The sequence below is a fragment of the Phoxinus phoxinus genome (assembly GCF_949152265.1).
Source record: "Phoxinus phoxinus genome assembly, chromosome: 2".
In the NCBI taxonomy this organism is placed as follows: domain Eukaryota; kingdom Metazoa; phylum Chordata; class Actinopteri; order Cypriniformes; family Leuciscidae; genus Phoxinus; species Phoxinus phoxinus.
The window spans coordinates 4809272-4830053 of NC_136877.1; the positions used below are offsets into that span (position 1 = coordinate 4809272).

Consider the following 20782-nt stretch of genomic DNA (forward strand, 5'->3'; position numbering starts at 1 on the left):
CGATCACGCGTTGATCTGATTGGTTACAAGGTAGTTTGTGACGTCAGAAACACATCGATTTCAAACCGTGTTTTTGAGACTGTCTTTGGTTCACTGCCGTTTTAAGCAGAAAATACTCAGCAATGCTGTCGACTTATGAACTTACACATGGTTTGTCTTAAAGCAGATTAAAAACACCACATAGACTCATAAACAACATTAAAACGTGATTTTCACCACAGGGGGACTTCTGTAACTTCTGGAATCTGTAACACTTTATTTTGATGGTCCCCTTTAGACATTCTGTTGACTATAAATAACCTTGTACCTACATGTCAACTAATTCATTACAGTAGTAGTGGACAGTCTGCTAAATATCTGCTATGCTCCCCAACAGACATTCTGCTGACTGTAACTTTGCAAGTACATGTCAACTTATTCTACTACCCCTACCCTAGTTATTAGACATGTAGGTATAACTTTATTTATAGTCGTCAACAATATGTAAAGGGAAAATCTCTTTCGTATGTCACGTGAATGTCTCGAGCTCTCGTCTGGAATATGTAACAGTCATAAGCTTCATGTAATGTGACGGCTCTCTGCCTCGGGCCTGAGCATGAGCACATCAGAGGGCCATCATAAGTTGTCATGAGTTCGCCTTGAGATTAACATGACTGTGTTTGCTCAGTCTTGTCGTAGCGCTTAACAGAATAAATGCCGAACTCCATATCACAGGGAGAAATGTACTGTATAAGTTTACTTTATACAGGAGAAACTCGGAAAATTAGAATATCGTGCAAAAGTTCATTTATTTCAGTAATTCAACTTAAAAGGTGAAACTAATATCTTATATAGGTTTATTACATGCAAAGTGAGATATTTCAAGCCTTTATTTGTTATAATTTTGATGATTATGGCTTACAGCTTATGAAAACCTTTCAAAATTTCTAAATTCAAAATTAGAATGTTGTGAAAAGGTTTTCATAAGCTGTACGCCATAATCATCAAAATTATAACAAATAAAGGCTTGAAATATCTCACTTTGCATGTAATGAGTCTATATAATATATTAGTTTCACCTTTTAAGTTGAATTACTGAAATAAATGAACTTTTGCTCCATTTAAAAAAAATTTGAGTTTCACCTGGGCTTTTATCGTGAGTTTAGCTACTAATTTAAACTAAATCATGTTGGTTATCCGGGTTGAACCTCTTATATATATTTTCTCTTTATATTACAGGGTGCATCTAATAGATGATCTGTCATATGAGGACCTCAAGAAATGCTACCGTGGATCTGTAAGTACCAGATGCCATACACTTCAGTTTCATTATGTAACGTCTAACGTGTATAACAGTGATCTGAAAAATATTCTGACACTTTATTCATGTCTGAATGTCAAAATATGAACATATACAGTTTTTCTAAGCATTTTCTATCAGATGAGACATGTTTTTTTCTATGTCCCCAGATTCTGTTTGAATAATATATGACATTATTCTGTCATAAACCAAGATAGGAGATCTGTAAAGCTTTCCATGGACATGTACATTAATCTCAATTCATCCTGTTTGTCAGAATACACAGATATTTTTGACTGGCTGTCAATGGAGGAAGATGTGTTTTGCTCCCAGATTACAGCAGGGACTAATAGGGCAATACAATTTTAAGTCTCCTGAATGAGATATGATCAAATAAATCCTCTTATGTTGTTTTCTGAACGATACAAATATCCTCCTTCAAAAATATGATATTTAGATCAACAAATCATGAGGTGGAAAAAGCCCCATTCAAGGAATGACTCAGCATTTTTTATTATTATGATTTTATCCACCTGGTGTCGTAGTGATGTATGAAGCGCACTCAGGTGTCTCAGGAGAATAACCATAGTAGCCGACCGTCATCACAATAATTATGAACACACTCCACTAACATCTGACACAAGAAAATGACCGTAGGCTACTTTTTGTACATTTGTGATATATTTCCTAAAACTAAATGCCATTTGTTTTTATATATTATCTTTTACTTGTGTATTAAGTGTCTAAATACTTTTGGCTCACTGTGTGTACAAATGATTTTGGTGTCTTGCTAATTTCAGAGTAGATTCTGTGACCACAGCTTCGCTGCTCAGGAAGTTTGAGTAAAGTGCCGTTTTTCAATATGCGTTCTTGTCTGTACTTGTGTTCTTGTGAAACGTCATGATTCGCTGCACAAGTACTGTTCCAATTCAAAGTTCGAGTACATCTCGGATGTGTTCTTGATCCGATCCTTGCATCGAGAGGTGACTTGTGACTTGACTTGAGACAGCCAGGTATCCCAGAATGCATCTCGCATCAACCAGCAAGCGTCAATGGTGGAGGAGGAAACCCGCGTGAATTAAAAATACTTCTGTTATTGTGTCAGGAAATGTAGTTTTAAGAGTTTCTCAGGTGAGAATGTAGTTGTTTAAAGCTCAAATCTGTGGTTTATTTATCAAGTTCGCTCTTTTTTTGAAATTTTTAAACGTAATGTTTGCGAAGTTGTGAGATCAATTCGATCACCGGGCGCTTATTAACCTCGCGTTTCCTCGGCTAGTCCTTCTGGCGTTTGCCGCTGGCTTGGATGTCTCTGTAGTGGTTAAACAAGATATAATTTGTCTTGTGTATATTTAACAGGCGACCTTTGGTCTCATGAATCTATAATTTGTCCCCTGGCTAATCTTTATTTTATTTTTTTTACTTTACTGCTGTAGCCTACTAGAGCACTTTGTACGTTTGACTGAATTGTTTGCTTTATTTCGTGTTGTATAGCTTCTTATACCTTTTACGTATACTTTTATAATGGCTAATATTGATCATTAACTCTCACATTTAACAAAAAGAGACAGGGTTGTGTTTTATGTCATATTTCATTCAATTACTGTGAGAATAATCAGAATAGATATGCACATATTGCCTGAACCACACAATAATATGTTTAATATTTTTTAAATGTAAACTAAAAGAGGCAGGGTTGGGTTTTATATTTCGCTTTGTTATAAATATTCATGCAGTGAAGATAATAAATGTTAGGCTACTTGATGCCTGAACCATTTGTATGGCTATTAATTTGTTTAATATTTTTTTAAATGAAAACGAAAAGAGGCAGAGTGGTGTTTTATAACATATTTTGTTTTATTGCTGCCTAAAATATAGGCTACATACAGAGATAACCGGAGTAGGCCGTATGCTGGAAGCTATTATAGCTAATAAACATATTTTCTTATAAAAACCCATCGCTTTGCTTCAGAAGGCATTTATTAACCCCATGGAGCAGTATGGATTATTTTTTATGATGGATGGATGCACTTTTTTTGGATTTCAATATCTCGCCCATTATAAAGCTTGAAAGAGGCAGAATATAACTCCGATTGTATTCGTCTGAATGAATAAAGTCATATACACCTAGGATGGCTTGAGGGTGAGTAAGATCATGCGATCATTTTCATTTTTGGGTCAACTATCCCTTTAAAGATTACGAGGGCACATGAATAAAAAAGAAAAGATAATGTGCACTGATAAATCATTTATAATAAACACTGCACTCAGGGTTAAACATTCACGGTGCATTTCTGATTGGATCAACCCATCTACTTAATGAACATCATCCAAATGCATCAGTGAAACGCTCTGAGCTGCACACACACACACACACACACCAGTGAAGACAAATGCGCTAGAAACAAGCCCACAAGTTTTCCGTCGAGGTGCAGTGGGTGTTTCTGCTGCGCAGAGAGAGAGAGAGATAGAGAGAGAGAGAGAGAGAGAGAGAGAGAGAGAAGGAAGAAGAAACGCTGTTTACTTCACTCACAGGAACAGGACGGCGCTGAAGCTGAGCTGGCTCTCGGGTCCCGGGACAGTGTAACTGCAGCACACACACTGTCTCTCGGCTCGTGTGGCGTGTGTGTGTCGTGTCAGCATGCTCAGTTTGGTGCAGAGCTCGCATCCCTTACGAGAGAGAGCCAGGCTGCAGAAGAGCTGTGCCAAACCGCTGATTCCTCTGTCCTCTGCTTCCTCACAGACCGTCAGCAAGTATAATGCGCAGTTCCACAAGCTTTTCCAGAGCGTTCCCAAAGACGAGCTTCTCATGAAGGGTACGTGTGGTGTCGTTCTCCTTATATACGCTTTCACTTTTACTTGCATCTCCTTGTCAAGTGATAAAACGATCCTTTAATAGTGCAGTTTCCTCAATAACATTGTTTGTGTGGTTTATGTGAAATGTGCGCATTAATTAAATTGTCCATTAAATACAGAGGGGAGGGGAGGGGAGGGGAGGGGGGGGGGGGGGGCAAAGATCAGAAACCACTTGTGAAGATGCTTCCAAATTATTGCATTTTTATAATTGAATACAAATTTGATTTGGTAAGAGAAGTCTCTTCTGCTCACGAAAGGCGGCATTTATTTGATCAAAAATACTGTAAAAACTGTAATATTATGAAATATTTTTACAATTTAAAATAACTGTTTTCTATGTGAATATATATAGTGAAGTGTAATTTATTCCTGTGATCAAAGCTGAAGTTTTAGCATCATTACTCCAGTCTTCAGTGTCACATGATCCTTCAGAAATCATAATAATATGATGATTTGATACTCAAGAAACATTTCTGATTATTATCAATAATAAAAACAGATGTTACATTGGTCCTTTGATGAATAGAAAGTTCAAATGCTCAGCATTTATCTGAAATATAAAGCTTTTCTAACATTATACACTATAGGCTAGGCCTACTGTTTTTTGATAAACGCAACCTTGTTGAGCAAAGCGACTAAAAACATTAAAAAACGTACAGATTGAACGGTAGTGCATATTGTTATATTTCATATTTTATGAATTCACAATCATAATAACTAGCGTGAGAAGTTTATGTACATAAATGCACATTGATTTAATTGATTACCTTAGTGTGTCCCTAGAGCTGCACGAACGCAAGTTTATGTAACACCTGATGATCATATTATAAAGAGCATTACATGGTCAATGTTACAAATTTGCTTATTTGAGTAGTGACCATAGTGCAAAATCTTCATCAAGTGATAACTTTTTTGTATTCAAAATATTTTATAATCCTAAAACTTTACTTCAAGTATTAATCTATATTTGTAGTGTTTGGACCTCTGTGTATTGCTTGTTCATCTCGATGTTTGATAATGTTGTTGCGATCTATCAGTATTTTAACTGCTTTGAGCTGTCAATCAAGTGAAACCAGACTTCAGAATCTAATGCTCTCACTCGAGAGTATGATTATACTTCAGTTCTCTTGTGTAAGTGTGCTTGTGACCCCTTCTTTAGTGTACTCCTGTGCCCTGCTGCGAGACATACTGCTGCAAGGCCGACTCTACATCTCCCGAAACTGGCTGTGCTTCTACGCCAACCTCTTCGGTAAAGACATCAAGGTGAGCGTCACGATTAGAGCCGGGATAGACACGACTCGACGGTTCATTCCCTGGAGACGTTGGCATATGTTTGATTTGAAAACTTGAACGTTATATGTAGCTGTATTTTCCCACAGTACCCAAAGAACTAAAGCCTATTACCACAATATAGGGCTTTTCACACTTGAACTAGTTAACCATGGGTCAATGTTAACCCCGGGTAAAGCGGTTCACACTGTACGTTTCTAAACCCTGGGTTAACTTTCTTTATAGTTAAGGCCTGTTCACACCAAGATTGATAACTACAGTGCGTAGCATAAGTGAACATGCTAAAGCTGAGTAAAAAGAGGAATAAAAAAATCATCTTTTGGAAATTTATCTCCTAATGCCTTAATTAAAAAAATTAGGAAAACTCCAACCTTTAAGGACACCAATTTTCTTTAATGTATCGTAAATAAATAAATGTTCTTCCTTAAAATACAGTGTGCATAAGTCAGGACACCCCTATGTTAAATCCCCATAGAGGCGGCAGATTTTTATTTTTAAAGGCCAGTTATTTCATGGATCCAGGATACTGTGATCCGGATAAAGTTATCTTGGCCTTTGGGATTAAAATATCCGCACATCCTCACACACCCTTCACCATACCTAGAGATCGGCATGGGTTAGTTTCCATAAGATCATCTCTCAATGCAAATCAAACCAGCTATTAGGCGAACTGAGAGGAAATTGGTGTCCTTAAAGGTTGGAGGTTTCCTAATTTTTTTCAAATTAAGGCATTAAGATCAATTTCCAAAAAAGGATTTTTTTATTCCTCTTTTTAGTCAACTTTAGCATGGGTTCGCAAGTTCACGTATGCTAAGCACTGTATAAAGATAACTATAGTAGCACCCGGTGGCAAATTTTGTACATTTTAAGGTTAAATGCATCAATCTGGTGCACTTTGAGAGCTCAAAATTAAGAGCTTCGACCCATGAACTGTGCACACTGAACAAAGAAAAAGCATGGACTTGTACCTAAAGAGGGCTCAAACATCTTTTAAGTTATGATATAGAGTCTCAGTCTACATTACATTATGACTGGTGTTTTAGAATGCCAAACATTTATATAATTATTCATATGATGGAAAATCCATATAGCCTATAAATGTATGCTACTGTATAAATGAAAATTAATATTTCAAAAGTATAGATTAGGAAAATTACAAAACTTTTGTCCTAATTTCTTCACTTGCAAGAAATAAACACTTGAGCTTTTATTTTGGAGAAAACACCAGATCACCATGCTGATCGCGTGAGCAAAGTGCGCACTTTTCAAACAGAATGCCTACTTAAAGTCTTGTGCTGAAGTGCGGGTGTTGAACCCTCTCACCGGGAAAAGTGTGGGTGTTTGTGCGACGCCCCTGGTACACCCACACCAGCGGACGATATCGTTGTGTTTATTCTAAGCGCGCTACAGTTTTTTTTGCCTGCTGCATTATAACCTTGAGCTCTTTAAAATCTGGTGGATTCTGATTGGCTGTCATTGTTTTTATCGGTCATCAGCTGAAAAACAATTACTGAAAGTGATTTCATTTATATCGTTTCTCTGTGCCGTTATCGTCATTGTTGTGGTGTGAACTCTGCTATTCTTGTATTTCAAGAACGATTTTTAGAACTATATCTTTACCGTTATCATTATAGTTATCGGCACAGAGAAATGATAGCATTTGAATCACTTTAAGATTTTTTTTTTTTCCCAGCTGATAAACGATAAAAACACTGACAGCCAATCAGAATCCATCCTGCATTAAAGTGCTTGAGCATTTAAAGCAACAGGCGCTTAGAATAAACAGAATGATATCGTCCGCCGGTGTGGACACTAATATAGTTATCTTTATAGTTATCGTTCTTCGGCCTTAACCCTAAAGTTACATTTTAATTAGCCCTGCACCGCTTAATTTCATAATTTCAATAAATAGCTGTGAATGTTTTGGTAGTATCAATTCCAGTGTACTTTGTACTAAATCCTGTTGTATTGATAAATATGATAAAACCTGTGATGATATTATTAATTCAAATATTATATAGATGATGATGTTAATGAATCGTATAGATCAATGGTGTTTTGTTCACTTTCAGTTGCCATGTTGCAGTTTGTTATGCAGAATGAAGCGTAATGTTATATCGTTCCTTTGTGACCCGTGTTATTTAGTAATTAGATGAAGCTGGTCCAGTTTCAATCCTTGAGAGGGAAAATGTTGCGTGAGAATTGGTAAGCACTTTGAAACACTTTTTCTCTGGCACTTTCTCTTGCCTCTCAGGTGGCCATTCCTGTTGCGTCTGTGCGGATGGTGAAGAAACATAAGACCGCAGGTCTGGTTCCCAATGGCTTGGCTATCACCACAGACAGTCAGAAGGTGCGTTTCCACTGGGTTGCAGGTCACCGACCGGCAGATTGAAATACAAAGCTATAGTCAGAACATGCTGCAAAACACTGGAGATGCAAATGAATGCAAACACTGAGACTCCAGGTCACAGTACGAGTCCTTGACTTCAGTCAGCATTTATCACGTGTTTTAAACCTTTTGGTTTAGTGGACTGTTTAATTCTTGTTTGGTACAGTAGGTAACACTGGTTTAGAAAGTACAGGTGAAGCTCGAAAAATGTGAATATCGTGCAAAAGTTCAGTAATTCAACTTAAAATGTGAAACTAATACAGTATATAGACTCATTACATGCAAAGTGAGATATTTCAAGCCTTTATTTGTTATAATTTTGATGATTATGGCTTACAGCTTATGAAAACTTTTCACAATATTCTAATTTTGAATTTGGGGTTTTCATAAGCTGTAAGCCATAATCATTAAAATTATAACAAATAAAGACTTGAAATATCTCACTTGTTTCCGCCATGGAATAAACCAATTTAAAAGATAATTTTGAAGACAATTTTCTCTGAATTTTGAGATATAAACTCACCAATTGCGAGTTATAAAGTCTAGTTCTGAGGTAAAAAGACTGACTTTTAAGCTTTACTTTTTTAAGTTAATATTACACAATTCTGAGAAAAAAGGTATGAATTGCGAGTTAAATTTGTTATCATTTTGATGATTAAGGCTTACAGCTTATGAAAACCTTTTCACAATATTCTAATTTTGAATTGAAGCTGTAAGCCATAATCATCAAAATTATAACAAATAAAGGCTTGAAATATCTCACTTTGCATATAATGAGTCTATATAATATATTAGTTTCACCTTTTAAGTTGAATTACTGAAATAAATGAACTTTTGCACAATATCCAAATTTTTCGAGTTTCACATGTAAACCCCATTATTCAGCAGTGCAAAGAACGGATGATCAGATGGTTTGTATGAATTATTATTTAGAGGTTAAACGAATGTCGAAATCTTAGCTCAGATCATTTTGTCTTCAACTTTCGAGTTCCTATTGAAGTCTCTGAGGTTTGATTGCAGACTCTGGTATCTTGGAGAAATATGAGCACAGTTTTGACTTATTTTATAAGACTTTTCAATCTCTAGAGGAGAAACGAGAGATTATTGTACTGAAAATAATTGGCTTTGAAACAATTTTCACAAAATAATTTCAAAGAAATGGCAAGTAACTATGGAAGCTTGTTTCCGCCATGAAATAAAACAATTTAAAAGATCATTTTAAAGACAATTTGAACATAATTCTGTTTAATTCACGCAATTGCGAGTATATCTCGCAATTCTGACTCCTTTTCTCAGAATTTTTAGATATAAACTCACCAATTGTGAGTTATAAAGTCTAGTTAAGAGGTAAAAAGACTGACTTTTTAAAACTAATTAAAGTTAATATTACGCAATTCTGAGAATAAAGGTCAGAATTGCGAGCTAAAAAGTTTTTTTTTTTTTTTTGTAGTTAGTGACGGGATCAAGTAACACTTTATTGTTTGCATGTTGCACATTAATTGTAAAAATTCCTTTTTACAGTGTTGGGTCTATTTCTCAGGAGAAGCAAACGTCACATTTACTCTAATTTCCATCACATTGCAATCTATAAAAAGTTGAAATACAGATTCCAGAGGATAATGCATTGCTCAAGTTTCATATCAATACATACAAAGACAATTGTTGACATACTGTAGCAAGATTATATAACACAGCTAACATTTAGTCATGAAAGAATTTAATGAAAAATGTGTCATTTAATATTTCTGTCTTTTGCACACATTGCTTTTTATTCAATCTCATTCAACTCTAGAGGAAATTCTCTGACATCTCATGTGGTTTTTCTTTCCATGGGAGGGTCGGTGGACTTGGCATCAGATTCTTTCCAGTTAAAACTTCAGTTATCTCATATTACTGTAGAACTTGTTAGAGCGGATATGAGCACGGTATTCATGTCGAAGAGTGTTGAGAGCAGTTTTATTGGAGATTAATTGCTTTGACGATTAATGCCTGTAAATAGTCTGTAATTCTATAGTTCTCAAAAACACTCTATACTTCCTGTTCAGTAAAAACAGAACAAACGACATAGTGAAAGTCGAGTATGTCTGCCTTGAATTGCACCCTAAAATCTTAGCTGGGCAGTTGGTATTGCAACTATTATGAATTAAAGTTGGAATCAAAATTCAGAAGCAACTGAATCATAAAAATCAATAGTGGCAAATTCTTTTTTTTTTTAAATGTTTTACAGATAAACAAGTGAATACACTTGCATCTCTTTTTTGAATCTAATATACTTTTTTATATATTATTATTATTAAGAAAAGCATCTCAAGCACAATACAAGCATCAGATAGTTATGGAAGAAAAAAAAGCACAAATTAAACAAACATAATAAATGTTCACATATGAATAAACATATAATCACAGTAACATATGCATATACATATAAACAACTAAAAAAAAAAAAAGTTTTATCCAGAGCTTGTCTCCTTAAAATAAGCTAAAAATGGGCTCCAAGATTTCAAGAAAAGATTGGGTTTCTCTAATATACTTTTTTATGCTTGTCATCTCCCAAATAATAAGTTGTGATGTACTGTATATCCGAGTTAAACAGCTTCTCGAACAAAATGTAGGGCGGGACTTGATTTTGTCCGCGGGGAATTTATTGGATGGTTGTGGTTTGCTATTGGTCGATCTCATGTGAGTGACAGGTTGCCCCGCCCTCGTCATGTCGCTGCAAGAGGGAGGGGAAAATATTTTAATTAACGATTTGCACGGATAAATCATTTAAAATAATAAATACTGCATAAAAAAAAAAAGGTCAATTTTGATTTCATGGTGACTTTAATTAGCTGGAAGAATATTGAAATATAACTTCCACTGTCGTTTGCAAACATATTTTCAGATATTTTTCAGGTTAACATGCACCTTATGAAGTCGGGTATCATTGAGAATTCATTTGGTCAGTCATCACCAAATTTAGTCCAATAAGCAATAGAGCAAGATTTGGAGACAACCTCCTTTAAAAATAATGAACGAATAGATTTGTTATAGTTTTTGGACTGTTAAACACAAATTTGACCACATACTGTGTCCGTTGGGTTAATTATGGGCATACCAACCGATGACAACACGCCTCTACATAAGGAAATTATTCCAGAATTAATTGCAGAAAATACAAGAGCAAATTCCTTGGGAGTCACAGGAAAATTAAAGTGCAAAAGAAATTCGTCATACGTCACCTTGAGTGTTAAACAAATGACAAACTAAAACAATACCTTTTCCGTAATAATGTTTTGATATGTTTGTCTCCTCTCCTTGCACAGTACGTGTTTGTGTCTCTACTGTCCAGAGACAGCGTCTATGATGTGTTGAGACGCATCTGCACACATCTACAGGTGAGAGTTTCCTCCGCACCCGTGGGACTGGATCATCATGTAAACAGCATGTTAATATAAACAGCCCGATGACGAGTGTGTTGTGCTGCTCTCTGTCGTACAGGTCAATGGGAAGAAGATCCTCAGCCTCAAGCAGTACATGGAGGAGCCCAACTCTTTATCTCTGGTACGTTTCAGAGTCTAGCTTGCAATTCAGAGTCATTTTTGTGCATAATATCTGCATTGTAATTATAGTGGTTTATTTGTATAGCACATAAACAACACATGTTGGCCAAAGTGCTTTAAACCCCAATACAATACATATTGTTGCTTGTTTATGTTACAAGTATGAGCCAGAGATGAGTGTATCAAAGGAATGTGCATATGGAAGTAATATACTGCTATAAAATAATACATGTTAATTAGCATTTTATTAAGGCGAGACACTACAGGTGAATAGGGTACATTTTTGAACTAGCAGATATCACCATGAAACTTTCCCGGTTGATTACCTACATTAAGATGAGAAAAAAATGTATGTAATGTACAAGTTTTTTGTAATTTAATGTTTAAATATGCAAATTAGGCTATATCTAATTAAACATGTGCTAATTTGCATATATTTAAAAAAAATGAAATAGTATTGGATAAAGCCAGGTTAAAAATATTTTTTTTCATTGTGTTCACATATTAGATGGGAAAACAATTACACAGGGATTTATGGATATCCATTTTTGTTATCCTGTAAATCAGAATATACTGTCAATCGCCTTAAAATCGCCTGTCGGGCTTTAAAGATTTATCATCAGCCAATGAGATTGCGCATTCAGCCCTTTTACTTTCACGATTGGTTGCTGATAAAAAGGAAATTACCATATTTGGATCCGACAACATTGTACAGGAAAGAGAGCTTTCCAGTGCTACAGTATGTGATGACAGGGTGCAGACAGAGATGTTGATTTATAACGCCAACTTTTGTTGAATTTAAGAGAAATCTACAGACGCAAACAGACAAAGTGTAGTAAAATAAAGACCTAAATGTGTATTTCGAACTTTTTTTTCACCACAAGTCTGAAAGAAGACATGTTATTGAAGACAAATATCCAAAAATTGAAAAATTGACCAGTAAAAAAAACAACGATGTTTTTGCCTGCCGTGTCTCGCCTTAAATAAGGTAATGCTAATGTATTTGGTCTTGGTGAACTAGATCTGCTACACTGCTGTTGCAGAGCAAGTATGGATGCGATACTGCTAATAAATCCCGTAACAGATCTAGGCAGGTGGAGCTGGGGAGGTGGAGGGTCTCAGAGGAGCTCTGAAAGGACTACAGCAAACTCTGAACCAGACTATTTAAATGTTGAGCAAGCAATCTCATTGGCTGTAGGATCAGAACAGGCCAATCAGATGCTTGCAGATTGCATGTAAAGGACCGATCAGACAACAAACTTGCGCAATTACAATTTGTGCTCGTTTTGATTACAATATACGGATACAATTTTTTTAAGTTTTGCGTGTTGATTCCAGAGTTCCCGTCATCTGAAATCTTCACAATTGTCCGCGTCGCCTGAAAACATTGGATGCAAACTGGAGATGACGTAATCTGTAGTTACTCCATCTCGAGGTAGAAACCGTGACCACTTAACATAAAAAAATTTAATAAAAAAAGACAACTGAAAACTCATCTCTTCCGTGAGCACTTAAAGGGGTGGTAAAGTATGATTTGACTTTTCTAACTTTAGTTAGTGTGTAATGTTGCTGTTTGAGCAGAAACAACATCTGCAAAGTTACAACGCTCAAAGTTCAAAGCAAAGGAAGATCTTTGCTTTTAAAGAAAAGGACTACAACACACGGCTGGTAGGAAATACACGACATTCCTCCCGGGTTAGTGACATCACCAACCCTAAAATTTACATAAGCCCCGCCCCCTGAACACAGTCCATGTTGAGAAGAGGAAGAGTTGTTGTAGTCGAGCACATTTGTGAGTCAGCTCAAACTTTAGCATCCATCTTTTCACATGCGATAGAAACTCACTCTGTGTGCATCTCACAACAGTTCCTATACGAGCGATTTATAGATTATCATGACAGAATATGCTAATTGAAGATAGTTAACTCCACATCAGCAACATAACTTCATCAACTAACCATTCAGAGACGTCCTGTTGCTTCTACATGTTGTCACTTCTTGAGTCTCCATCTTTGTCTGACTCCGTTTTAACATTAAAGGCAGAACAGTTTCTGTAAAATTTAGTGTGTGTCTGCATGAGATAATCGCAGCTGCTAACACACATGAGCTCTTGAAACCCCGCCCGCTGCAGCAGCTCATTTGCATTTAAAGGGCCAGATCCACAAAACGGTGCGTTTTTGTAAACCCTCAAAAAGTGACAACTTTAACATGCTATATGAAAATATCTGTGGGGTATTTTGTGCGGAAACTTCACACACACACACACTCTGGGGACATCAGAGATTTATTGTACATCTTGTGAAAAGGGCATTTTACCACCCCTTTAAAAAAAAAAAAAAACGTTCCTTTTCCTTTAATCCTCACTTGTCTGACTTCTGCTACTCTGAGCAATGCCTGAACTTTGTATTTTGAGCACTTCTTGTTGTTTTTGCCTCTTCACGATGACTCGTTGCTTTAGTCCTCAGTTGTAAGTCGCTTTGGATAAAAGCGTCTGCTAAATGTAAATGTAGAAACAGGGAAGCAAAAGGAGAATATATCACATATAACTGTAGTACAAGTTTATTAGAAGCATTACATGAATGTTGTGCGCCTCTTTGCACATAAATCAGCTGTAAACTCTGCGCCTTGTCCATTTAGTCTCATTACAGAATGTCTTTCGCAATATTACTGCCCGCCGAATGCAGGCTGTAAATGATTGTTTATGTAAAATGGATGTATGTGATTTCAGTGCGCGCAGTTCATTCTTAGTGAATCTTAGTGTGTCCTGTACTTCCATTTTGGTGTTGTAGGATGAGTTCCCTGTCCCTGAAGTGTTCCCGGTCCCAGACGAGTTTCCTCCAGTGCTGAAGTGGAGGAGGAAGCCATCAGTGGTGTCTGTGTCGTCTTCTCTACCGGACTTACTGGGAAACTCCACCAGCAGCCTGAGTGTCGTAGACGCTCCTTTCCAGACAGACAAGCCTCAGGAGGGTGAGTGACCCAGCAAAAAACCTACTTGAGTATTTGATACTATGGACAATGGTATTCTGTACAGTACCTGGGAGTAGCATGTATCATGTCTACAGGTGAAACTCGAAAAATGTGAATATCGTGCAAAAGTTAATTTATTTCTTAAAAGGTGATATAGACTCATTACATGCAAAGTGAGATATTTCAAGCCTTTATTTGTTATAATTTGGATAATTATGGCTTACAGTTTATGAAAACCTTTTCACAATATTCTAATTTTGAATTTGGGGTTTTCATAAACTGTAAGCCATAATCATCAAAATTATAACAAATAAAGGCTTGAAATATCTCACTTTGCATGTAATGAGTCTATATAATATATTAGTTTAAATTTTAAGTTGAATTACTGAAATTAATTAACTTATGCACGATATTAAATTTTTTCGAGTTTTCTCATTTTTCACCTGTATATGAATCTGATACCATAGTATTGCCACACAACTTTTTTGAAAGGTGTAACAATGTGTTAGAAGTTATGAAATTGTAAGTATTGCATATTTCAGATGCATTTTGTTTGTATACTGTAGGTCTTTTGTAAGTAGTATAGATCAAAGGTCAAAGGATCAGGGTTATGTGTGTTACCAGTAGCAAGTAACTCCTTGTTGAAATGACACCGTACAGGGACTTGTACAGGAGATTTTACATGAGATTTTACATGAGTAAAATCTTAGGAAGTCATTGAAAAGTCAATAGTTGAATAGAGAAATCTGCTCTAGAATATTTCAGATAGATAATGCTCTTTGTGAACGTTTAGGTAAAAGCCGCATGATGGGTGTCTGTCAGTTGATCTGTATTGTGCATTAAATCCATTCATTCAGGAGATTGCTGCTTGACCTCAGAAATCTCTATAAAGTGATTTAAAATAAAATCTCTAGTAATCATGAACAACCAGAAAGGTCACATAAAAGTCATTCTTTGGGACTATAATTATAACCCTTTAAAACAAATGATCAATTAAAATAACTAACACTTACTAATATAATGTGTATTTACTGCGCACAGTATGCATGAAATACTATTGTATCTATTGCATTTAACAAAATGTGAAAATATAACTATAACTTTGAACTTTGGATATATAACCTATAAGGATTGATATAGTTAAAGAGAAATGAGACGAGCAATATCAACCTTGATGTCGTTCTTGACTTGTTATGAGATTTTAGACATACATCAAAACCGAAGCTAATTGAACAATATAAGTATAAATAAGTATATTTATTTCCCAGATAAATAATTGGATGGCCCTTTCTGAAATAAACATGTAACGTAATGAAATCGTGTGACGGACAGTGATGCATAATGCCGAGTCAGTTTTTGTGCTGAACTTCTGAGGAGGGGAAAGCCTGGTGAAAATCTGCTGTTGAAAACGCATTATGAGCGGATTAATATCTCCGACCAGACTGGACGTTAATGTCCCCATTTGATCTAATGTTTCTGGGATGGAAGGAAAAAAATGTCCATTAAATGATTTTGTTTCATTCGGGAACAAGCTGATCACTTTGACGTCATATCTCGGCCTGTGTTGTGAGTGGCGGGTTGACTGGCAGGAATCGGGTCCGTTATGCAATACGGGATTAATCCCAGAAGGAGATTAAAAAAAATGTGGAGATAAAACATTAATATCAGCCTCTGCTTAAGACTAATTGATGTAATACTTTTAAATGCTTGTTTGGATAATGTTAAAAGCTATTTTTGGCCGTTATGGGTCGTTCACATATTCTATGGGTATTTTATTTCAACATATAGCATTTCACCAAATAAAGTCTCTCAACTAAAGGCCCTAATATATATGCGAACTGGTGTGAACGGTCATTTCAAACAAAATCAGACCAAAACGCACCTTCGAACTATCATTGGTCCGTGGTGATGATGTAATATGTGGGTGTGGCTCTGAGGCTCCGCCTTTTACAACAAGGAAATCATCTTCTCTGGTTCATTCATTTCTTCTGTTCAGTCCGTCAAGGTCAGACGCGAGTGAAATATGAACACACTGGATCGTCTCTTACAAACTAAAGTTGTAATTCTAATTAAAAGTGACTTTTTAATACATTTTTAGTACTGTAAAGCTACTTGCTTTAAATCCATCTATTATTGTATGAAGATCTATATAAATAAACATGACGTGATTGAAGCGCAGAATAGGCTTTATGCACAGCTGCACTACTTCCTGAACTTTAGCCAGCTCCTTTGTTTCCTGTCTGCCATTATTGGACAAACTGATTAATCCAGGTGTGCCTGACCAACAACAATAATCAGACACACCTGGATTAATCAGTTTGTCCAATAATGGCAGACAGGAAACAAAGGAGCTGGCTAAAGTTCAGGAAGTAGTGCAGCTGTGCATGAAGTCCATTGCAGAGCTGGGGCAAACATCCACATCACTGCGGTCAGATGCTTTCTGAACGGCTGTTTTCTCACCGCTGTCGTGTTATTGTGTTATTGAGAGGAAAGCGTGCAGCACATATTTACATATTTACATTTAAACGCTGCTCTCATCAGTATGGGGGGCGTCGGGATGTTTGTCACAGTATATCGCTGGTCACGTGTTTTCAACTTTTTTACCTCTAAGCGAAGAATGAAAAGTATATCAGGGTCTTAATATGAGATCTGTGTTCATTTATTAAAGAAAGACGCTTCCTCATCCTGTGATTCTGTGATCCGCTTCAGATCAAGGTCTGGAAACCCAGAAGTTCCTCCTGACAGAGACGATACCAGAACTGGGTCAGATGGAGTACCAGCTACTGAAGTTCTTCATCCTGCTGTGAGTGTGTGTGGTCATCCTCGCTGGGTGTCCATTCGCTTATTCTTACTCTTAGCTTTATAAATGCTGTCCTGTCTTACTGAGCCAGAAAGTGCCTCAAAACCGTGTGATTGGCTAAACAAATCATTTGCTTATGTGGTGTCACAGAGACCGGTGTATTGTTTCAGGACACCTAATTCACTTGTATCATCACACACACACACACACACACACACACACACACACACACACACACACACACACACACACACACACACACACACACACACACACACACACACACACACACACACGCATACTCACATACTCACATGGACACACATGCCCGTGCACGCATGCACACACTCACTCAGACATACAAACACACGCACGCGCACGCACGTGTACGCATACTTGCATGCATGCACACACACACGTGCACGCACACACACGACTACACACTCACTCAGACATACAAACACATGCAAACACATGCACACACACGCGCATACTCACATGGGGACACACACACGCGCATGCACACACACACACACACACACACACGTGCACGCATACTCACATGCACGCACACACTCACTCAGACATACAAACACATGCACACACGCGCATACTCACATGGACGCACGCACGCACGCATGCACACACTCACTCAGACATACAAACTCATGCACACACACACACGCATACTCACATGGACTCACGCACGCATGCACACACTCACTCAGACATACAAACTCATGCACACACACACACACGCATACTCACATGGACGCACGCACGCATGCACACACTCACTCAGACATACAAACACGCACGCGCCCACACACACGCATACTCACATGGACACACACAGACATACATACACACACCACCTTTAGCATTTTACATTTTTAATATGGGTATCATGTCAAAATGTATTTAATTAAAAATCTAACTATCTAGATCGACACATTCTTGGAAAATTATATACGCATATTATCATACTTTTTTTTAGTCAACTTTTCTTCTAGGCTTTATAAATAGATCAAATGAAGAGGCAGGGGAGATTTTCTCATTATTTTGTCTCACAGACTTGTGTGTGTTTGCCAGTCCACCTGTTCCAGTAATCCGTCCCCATCGCCCGCCTGATTTATGTGGAGCAGAGAGACACTCACGTGTGGAAACTCACGTGCACACGCCAGGATGTTTTAAAACAACATACTTAACAGAATAAGATGATGTCTGGGGAACCGCAAATAATAATGAATCAACAAATTCACCCAACAAATACATGAGTTGAAAAACGTTTTCAGAACTACCTTTATTATTTAAACAATACATTCGATTTCAACTATTTACCTTTGTGTGCTTAATGCCTATACTATATAAACGACAAAATTATAGAAAATATATTAAAACTCATATTCAGTATAAAAATACTAATAATGAATAAATAAAAATATAATGCAAAAAACAATAATAAAAGCGAATAATATAATTTATTATTATTAATACTACTACTTATATATTAAATAATATAGAAACATTATACAATTAAATAGTAACATAATAATAATAATATATTAAAATTATACAATTTAAAAAATATATATTAAAATAATAAAAACATTTTGCCTATGTCCTCTGCTCTTCAGTTGAGAATTAATATTTAATAAATTATTATTATTAATACTAATTGACACTACTACTACTACAACTAACAATAATAATATATTAAATAATATAAAATAATTATAATAAAACAATACAAAATAATTTTAATTTTAGAATTCCAAATCTCAATCTCTTTGGCATCATAAAATTTAGGTATAGCTTACTTTTTAGAAATAATATTTATGAATATAAAATTGAAGTGTTTTTACTTTATTTATTTGAGCAACCGAGATGACTGTGATCATATCAATAGTTGTGTTCCCATTAGATATGAATGACAAAAAAAAAAACATTTTAGCTCCCAACGCTGCCATCTAGTGTCCATCTGACATTCATACGGCTGTCCGTGATCTCGCCGCTCACACTGAGCTGCAGTTGTTCTGGTGTTCGGTTTCCGTTTGAAATGTGACTTCTGTCCCGCAGCATTATCCTGCTCATCCTGTCGTCGTGTTACCTGGCCTTTCGTGTGTGTAGCCTGGAGCAGCAGCTCTCTTTCCTCAGCAACAACCCTGCACTGACCCTCAGAGAGAGGTACATGTGATCACACACTCTCTTACGCCACTCACACACTCTTACAGCTCGTTTACCAGCGCGCTCTGTCTGTCTGTCCACACACAGGTAACTACTGACCAGATGTCCACAGGAAAGTCTTCCAGCGCTGGCGCTCTCTCTCTCTCTCTCTGTGGCCGCCTTGCAACTATGCAAACAAACTCTCACGTATTTATGCGAAGTCTTTGACGATGAGCCTGAAGACTGCAAGTGTTCTCAAATAGTCATTGTGTGTTACTGGACCCATGCAGAAAGGACCTGACCAGCCTACACTGGATTTAGACTGAACGCCCTGTGTGCATTATTAACATAATGCTTCCCCTGTTTGTTCACTCGTCACCTAATGCATCAATCGCTCTACCAGTCAAATGACTTTCAATAGGTTATAAATGAATATTATGTATAGCTCAGGATGGAATGCAGTATATTTGGATAAGATTATTTTATTTATTGATATGCAAGCCACTTGCCATGCTCTTCCAATAGGATTTTAGTTCTCTATCATGTACAGTATGTGTACAGTTTGATCAGGTGGGCGGAGTGTTTATGGCATAACGAATGTTTACTCAAGTAAATCTTGAAGCTGTTGAATTCATGGACAATAAAATAGTGCATTTTCATGTACTGTCTTAATGTTATCATTGTGCTGTTGTTGTTGTTTCCTAAAAAGCATATTGTGCAGATTTTATATACTTATCCATGTAAAGCCTGACATATGAAATAATAGCCCGAAAAATCGACATTTTTAAAATGGAACAGTTTATTAAATCTTCGGACAAAATATATATATATAAAAAAAGTGTGCTTTTTGGGGGGGGGGGGGGGGGGGGTATAATTTTTGAGAAATCAGGCTTTTATCAGGCTCACACTCGAGGAGAAAAACAAATGCAATTTGATACAATTATTGATATTTATATTGTCAAAAACTAAGATGAAATTGTGATGGTTTGTAATGTACACCTATGATATCGTTATCAGACTACTTTCATAAAATATAAATATCAGTTGTCAAAGATAAAACATTTTTTTAATTTTAACCCAAACTAACAGCTCTTACACCACATATTTTCCTAAAATGTTTTGGATTACTAATATGATTCATTTACAATATTATGATTTGAATTTCAACCTTTAGTAGTGTTTAAATTACTTGACATCCACATTTTCATATTCTGCCCTTTTATGTTTTTTTTTTACTTGAGTGTATGTGTTCAGATCTGCTACAAATTATTAATTATTATATTACACCAAATATTAAACAAATCCAGTGTGCAGAACATGCCCACTGAGGACATCTGCTGGTCAAACACGTGCAGCATGATCCAGCAAAGATCCAGCATGGTGGTTGTGATATCTGATGTAGTTTTATTATTTTATTCACGGTTAAAAGGTCACGGTGGGAAACTGCCTTACGATAACAAATAGCTATTAATGAGGCAGACACAAAACGAATGCTG

General features: G+C 36.4%; 1 protein-coding gene across 3 annotated transcripts in view; it reads left to right on the forward strand.

Annotated features, from left to right (window-relative positions):
• The window catches only part of gramd2aa (GRAM domain containing 2Aa), a 33761-nt gene extending 13646 nt beyond the window's left edge, over positions 1 to 20115 (forward strand). The window contains exons 3-12 of one of the 3 annotated variants that reach the window (XM_079598690.1): positions 1219 to 1276; positions 4020 to 4092; positions 5292 to 5395; positions 7677 to 7772; positions 11117 to 11188; positions 11292 to 11354; positions 14143 to 14320; positions 17030 to 17123; positions 19200 to 19307; positions 19395 to 20113. In XM_079598690.1, the coding sequence (XP_079454816.1) occupies positions 1219 to 1276; positions 4020 to 4092; positions 5292 to 5395; positions 7677 to 7772; positions 11117 to 11188; positions 11292 to 11354; positions 14143 to 14320; positions 17030 to 17123; positions 19200 to 19307; positions 19395 to 19398 (850 nt within the window). In that variant the 3' untranslated portion in view covers positions 19399 to 20113. Of the gene's footprint in view, positions 1 to 1218; positions 1277 to 4019; positions 4093 to 5291; positions 5396 to 7676; positions 7773 to 11116; positions 11189 to 11291; positions 11355 to 14142; positions 14321 to 17029; positions 17124 to 19199; positions 19308 to 19394 lie in introns of all 3 variants that reach the window. The other 2 variants (XM_079598691.1, XM_079598692.1) reach the window with 2 other exon arrangements.
• The last annotated feature ends 667 nt before the right edge of the window (positions 20116 to 20782 follow it).